Raw genomic sequence first — 6,595 nt, 5'->3', positions numbered from 1 at the left:
GGATGCACTCATGCCTGCATGTTTTTTCAGTGAAACAACGGGGAATCTGCAACAGTGAAACTCCTGACAACCAAGGAATAGCCTCCTCCTCCTGGGTTGTCGGTTGTCGCTGGACATGGATGGATGGTTGGTTGTCTCGCAGCCAGTCTGATGAACGGTGATCAACAAATAATCCAGCCTCCAACGCATGCAGTGTCCGTGTCATTAGACCGCCTTCAACGGCTGAGCTCATAAAAAAAAGAGTAAAAAGATTATCTTACTCGGTTGCAGATGATTGAAACATGCATGGGAGAAGTGAAAATAAAAAAAGGAGAAACAAAGGGAGGGTATTAACCACCTATATATATATATGTACTATAGGATGAATAATGAAAGTCTCCATCAAATCTCCATTTTAAATAGAGGCCTTTATTTTTCCAATCATTCAGCTAGATCACCGAAAATGTGGGGTTCGAAGCCAAATAAAAGCAGCCGTCTAATCTATACTATAAGGATTCATAGAAATTAGAAACTTTCTCACTAAAACTAGCCCCCATACCCACCTCACAAACCTCATTTTTGAGTCCACCTGGAAACACCAAATATTTGACAGGGGATGATGGCAGACTGAAATCGTCGCGCCCCCCTGTTCGCGAGGGCGCGCCCCCACTCCGTGATTTTTTTTTTCACCGCAGGCTTCTCTACCCATCCATGCCTACCCGCAATCAGCTTCCGTGAAGTCATCGAAAATTGTGTGAACACCGCCTTATCGAACATTGGTTATCTCATTTATTTGTGTGAAATCATGTATAAATTGTGTGCTGTTGCGTATTGAAGCTTATTGTAGCTATTCAAATTAGTTGCTCTTCGAATCCTGGGGAAGTCATCGAAAGGCTTATATTTAGAGTAATTTTACAATGCTTGGGGAGTCGTTTGAAAACATTTCATGTGTCTATGATTTGTGAGCCCAATATGATATATTTAAACAATTTATTGTTGTTTTCCTGTACTGAGTTGCTGGTTGGAGCACTGTAAATTTGTTCATGATGATACCGTCAGTACATTCTTTATCGAAAATCTTGACAATCACATCATACTTTCCTTTATATATATAGGTTTATTATCAAATTTGCTTCTTGCCAATCTATAATGTTGATTGAACATTGTGTCACATGGAGAACCAATCTATACCAACCGATCCAGATTATGCCCAAGGTTACGAGATCATGTTTACAGGTTGCTTCACGCTTCTGATAGCCTCTCAGGTATAGTTCATGGTTTCATACTTTTATTCAGTTTCGAGATAAGTGTCATGTTGGAATGTTGCCAAACACAAAATGTAGTTCATAATGCTGTTTAATTGTGTTGCAGGGATCACTAGATGCACTAAATGAGATTCTTAAAGAACCTGTACCAATGAACTGTTTCAGACCAAAGTGAGCATCACGCATATTCACTTGTAATCTTGTTTTCCAAATACCTTTTTAATTGGGATATCCTAATTCCTGACGCAGTTGATAGCTAGATTGTGTGCTTACCTTCTTACTAAGGTGATTTTTTGGCAGTATTATAGTGGATGGATGCCAACCATATTCGGAGGACCCGTGGAAAACCATAAAGATAAACAACCTAATATTTCAACGTGTGAAGCTATGCAACCACTGCAAGGTAAGATATTGTTTAATACTCTCCTAGCTTTGAAATTGATTATGCAGTTTATGTCTGGAGGGGACATGATAACTTTGATGAAAAAAAAATCATTGGCACGACAAGCTTGGCCTTGTGGTCTTATTGTTAAACTACTTAATTGTACGATAATCTTATACTGATACTTTCTATATCTCGTGTATGATCTATGAAGTATTTTTATCCTGCCAGTCAATTTATCCTAGCTCTAGGCTGTAGTATGGTTATAGTTGATTTATTTGTGGACTTCAAATAATAATGATGGTCTTCATGTTGCATAGAAATTGACAAATTGGATACTCTGATGGCACCTTTTATTTCATCAAGCCAATATATACAAAAGTATCTGTTGCTAGAGGGACGGTGGGACGGTGGCGGTACTGGAGCTGGTGCGGGTGCGGATGGGGGTCATGGAGATAAATGGGGTAGGCAAGCTTTCCCTTCATAGGTTAGTTCTTCACATGTCTGTACTCTGTACACACAAATAGAAATCAGCAAGAATGATTAGGTTTTATAAATGATCAAAGGTGCTAGCACCGCATCGACTCCATAATCCCACTCGAGAAAAGTCTGTGCAGCCTGCCTGCAGATATACAATATCTCAAAAAATGTGCTTGGATGTTTAGATTTTCAGGTAGGAAACACTTCAGTCTTTATTAATTATTTTCAGTATTTATGATGTAATGAAATATGGTTTACTGTGTTATCATGTGCTCTTTACAGTAATCCAACTTCAATGTGCTCTTTTGCGTATCAGCATCAGCCTTTTACCTTGTTATAATAAAATGCTATAAGCAATCTGGCCCACTTGGTTTATTTTTTTGAATGTATTTTTTCACAGAAGTGGGATGGCAAATGCAAAACTTGGTAGGCTGGTAGCTCAGTTGCAACCATGCATCATAACGTTGGTTGAAATCTGTATGAGCAGCTATTTTCATGAAACCCATGATCCACACAACTTAAAAATGCCTATCTCTTTGGTAATTGCTATGAAGCTGCATTATTCAACATCTAATAGAAAAGTATTTTGCCTTGTTCATGCTATTTGAGTGATGTGTGATAGGCTATTAAATTATTGTGATTTTCTATTCATGGGATATCTGAATAGAACTTCATAAAGTACATATGGGTAGAACTCAACCACGCCACCTGACATGGCGAGTCCAGCAACAGAAGGACTGAGCCCCCAACATACTCAAGGTTATGCTCTTTCTCCATCGGTTTCCCTCTTTATGATGCTCCCCTCTTCTTGTTCTATTCTTGATTCAATTCGCTTTGTAAGCAATCATGAACCTTGATGCAAGTGTACGTGTTATTTATGATTCACTGCAATGCTCTATGGTAGAGGACTACTATAGTAGTATCATTCATTTAGTTTTTGTTGTGCAGATCATTGCATCGATATGTTTTCATTACATAGTAGGTCCCCTGCAATGGATGGTCGTCACCCACTTGGAGACATCACAAACACTTGCAACCGTTGTAAGTGACCAAATCGTGAAGGATCTAATATCCAGGAGAACAACCATGGTACTATTTTGTCAAGAATTATTTTTATAATTGTTTGATTAGTCTTGCTGTGTATATAAACATCGTCCATGGTTATAGGTGTTACCACTGTGTATATATGCAAGCTTGCTAGCAGAAAAAAAAAACAGAGCCTAATAGTAAGAGGAGGAAAGCCTGCCATTTAAAAAAATGCCGAGAGTGCAGTTACTAACAATAGTATCAAACCACCAGGTATCTTGTCCTTCCAATAAACTTGCAAATATGTCAGGATAAGAAGCCGCTGACTCAAATGTCTTTACTGTAGGTGTGACATCCTTGCTGAACCAAACAAATACAGAAAATGACGCCATGGGACAATGAGATTGTGAGCAATGGAACACCAACGGATGGTTTTGATGATAGTTGACTGCGTTGTAACAATCCTTTTGAAAGGACACAAATAGTAGTTTGATGTAATCTAATCACTTTTAAATAATTTGACTTTAAAAACATACCTATCATGTGCTGATAGGGAAAGGGAGAGTCTACTCAGGGATTCAGGGATGGAAGGCACCGGGAAAAAAGTGAGCGAGGGTTTGTTGCTCTCTGCCATAGTACTACGCATATGTTCATAAGAGCTATTCATTTATTTTTCGAGTCTTGGCAATTTTTTGGTGATATTGCAAAATACCAGTGAAATATTTGTATAGCCAGTTATTGCTGTTTTATTTTGTAAGTTAAATTTGTTCTCCTGTAGATACATATATGTAAATATACAACAAATTTTGTTTTCAAAATTTTCTTAGAACTTGTGCCACACGGGCACTGTACTATGAGTATAAATAAGGATTGTCCTATTATATTAAAATTTTAGTTATCATAATTAAGATATTGCGCGCGCGTGTCGCGTGGGCATCCATACTAGTTAAGAAAAGGAAAACAAACAAGGTGAAGATAGATAAATTTTGGATGAGTAGCGACAGATTAATAGTATATAATTTGCTTGTACGACAATAGTCAGTTCAACGGTCTCAGTTACATACATGACGTAGGTAATAGTATCTTTTGTGAAGTCCAATAATTGCATGCGTGGGAACGATTACGAGAATCACACACTAGCTATAATTTTTTATTGTTACCGGCTGCTCCCAAGGTGAACTAACGGTTTTATAATTAGGCTTGTGTTGCTTGCTTGTCGTCAACACCCTGTGTTTTTATTTACACGTTGTGTTATAGTCAAACTTGACCAAATTTATAAAAAAAATAATTACAATAATTACAATGCCGAATTTGTTTCATTATTAAATCCACCATAAAATATATATTGGTTAGTACAGTTGTGGCTCTATTTTTCTATTGATTTGATCAAAATTAGTTAAATTTAGCTTAAGAGAAACCTAATACGTAGCTTTTGTAGTATCCACTACACAATGTATCTGGTCATCAGCATCTCGATTGATTGCGCTAATTAATCACATCTTCATCCAATAATCATCTCGAGCTCCCGGCCGGCCCGGGCCGGTACGGTCTTATTAAGGATAGGAAGGACGACTCATTATATATGCTAACTAATTATATATGCATGAAGTGGCTTGGATCGATCGACAAAACAACAGTTCATGGTACATACGACGAGGGTCCTTAATTAATGATTCTTTGTATCATATATATGTGTGGTACATCGATCACATATATATAATGTACCGTGCACAAATGGCTAGCTAGCGATGATGACCCAACATTAGTTTTACTCCCTCCGTCTCAAATTATTAGTCGTTTTGATTTTACTAGATTCATACACTCTATTATACATCTAGTATATATATATATATAGTAAAATCTATAAATAAAAAAATTAAAATGACTAATAATTTGAGACGTACACTAGTTTTTAGCTGTCTGTCAGTTTTCATCACTGTACTTGCATTATATATATATTGCGTCACAGTCATGATTCATTTTTTCCTGGCAAAAATGATGACGCACATGAAGCAGCCGCAAGCCGGCAACAGAAAACGAAACAAAAAAAAAAACACCATGACCGGTGCAGCAGCAGTGCGGGAGGGGCTAATGGGCCTCCACATTCCACAAGCTGTCTCGGAGTAGTTTGGGCTCTGGTGGGTACATACAGATACGTCCATTTCTTAATCTAATTTTGGGCTCACATTGGATTTCCTGGTCCAAATAGTGCACCCAGAAGCAAATGACTAGATAGAGTGATTCGATCACGAAATTACTAACGATGGCTTTCGAGTGATTTTTGTTTGGGTAATGCTGTGCTTAGAGCATCCGACGCGCAAACCAGAATCGGACGGCTCATCCACCGTCAAATGAGGCTGCGAGGATTCAAAAATCGATATAATTTTTATCCACACGCTGTTTCCTTCCCAGCCACACCCAGCTCTCATTTCACCTGCATCCCCTCCTTTGAATATTGTTTTGTTTACAAAATAATCATGAGCAAGAGCAGTTTTGGACATGATTGAGCAACTATATGTAATTTTAGTCAATAATGGTAGACAGGAAGTGCATTAAAAGGACATCCCATGACAATACCACTAGCACATCGGTGGAGCAATTAATGGAACATATACATCATCATCTGATGACAAGATGTGCAAAAGGCAGCGGCATTATCACGCACCCCTGTATAAAAGCTAAATTCTGTAGACAACATTTGAACTAATAAGTCATTACCGTAATTGACCTGCCAAGTTCTTCCCCTGTGCATATGTCATAAAGCAACAAAAAGGAATGTGGATTTCTCATGAAATCTTGCACACACCAAAGTTCTAAACTATCCCTAGCTGCTGACAGCGACATATTTTTCTCCTTTTGATTTTGGCAACTATTTTTTCAAATTTTTTGGTTATTTATTTGGACATCTAGATGGGTTCAAATAAAAAAATCAACTCATCAAACGAAAAATAAATATGATAAATTTATTTTTCGTATTCCGATCCGGCGGTGGTGGTGGCGGCTCAACTTGTTTCAACGGGCGAGGTAAGAGCAACTCTAAAAGAGGATGGAAGCCATTCTGTATCGGTATCTTGCTTGGTATACCAGCCAAAAAATCGATTCAATAGACTCGGTATATCGGTTCGCTCGGTATCCAACTCGGCATCCACCCTCCCGGGCCGCTCGCACCCCCTGTCGGTGTTTATCGTCAAGCCTGCTCAGAGATACCCTTAGCATTAAGATTTGTAGATAGGGATCGACGGCTCTGGAACTCGATGGTGCAAGAAACACAAAGATTTAGACAGGTTCGGGTCGCGAGTTGCGTAATACCCTACGTCCTGTGTGGTGGTTTGTATTGCCTTATGTATTCATGTGTTTCGAGGGGGTCCCTGCCCGCCCTTACATATCCGGGGGGGACAGGTTACATGGAAAGTCCTAGCTCAGTACAGTTGGAGTCCTACTACGACACGATCGGGTAGTTTCC

The 6,595-nt window shown here is 38.7% G+C and overlaps 1 protein-coding gene across 10 annotated transcripts; it reads left to right on the top strand.

The window, feature by feature from the left end:
• The first annotated feature begins 761 nt into the window (after nt 1–761).
• Nucleotides 762–3,802, top strand: LOC120686880 (mitochondrial amidoxime reducing component 2-like). Of its 10 annotated transcripts, none has more exons than XR_005680427.1 (7): nt 762–1,244; nt 1,351–1,415; nt 1,545–1,647; nt 1,947–2,113; nt 2,193–2,865; nt 3,055–3,195; nt 3,274–3,802. XR_005680427.1 is itself a non-coding variant. In XM_039969076.1 (7 exons), the coding sequence occupies exons 1-5, from the start codon at nt 1,152–1,154 to the stop codon at nt 2,816–2,818; spliced, it is 375 nt and encodes a 124-aa protein (XP_039825010.1). In that variant the 5' UTR covers nt 762–1,151; the 3' UTR covers nt 2,819–2,865; nt 3,055–3,195; nt 3,274–3,802. The 10 variants fall into 10 exon arrangements, 4 of the variants coding, with proteins under 4 accessions (XP_039825010.1, XP_039825012.1, XP_039825008.1 ...); XR_005680426.1 differs by having other exon boundaries at nt 1,947–2,299; nt 2,774–2,865; XR_005680425.1 differs by having other exon boundaries at nt 1,947–2,865; nt 3,274–3,405; nt 3,479–3,802.
• Nucleotides 3,803–6,595: the final 2,793 nt, after the last annotated feature.

The sequence above is a fragment of the Panicum virgatum genome, chromosome 8N (genome assembly GCF_016808335.1).
Source record: "Panicum virgatum strain AP13 chromosome 8N, P.virgatum_v5, whole genome shotgun sequence".
Lineage (NCBI taxonomy): Eukaryota > Viridiplantae > Streptophyta > Magnoliopsida > Poales > Poaceae > Panicum > Panicum virgatum.
This window is presented reverse-complemented; position numbering and strand designations above follow the sequence as displayed.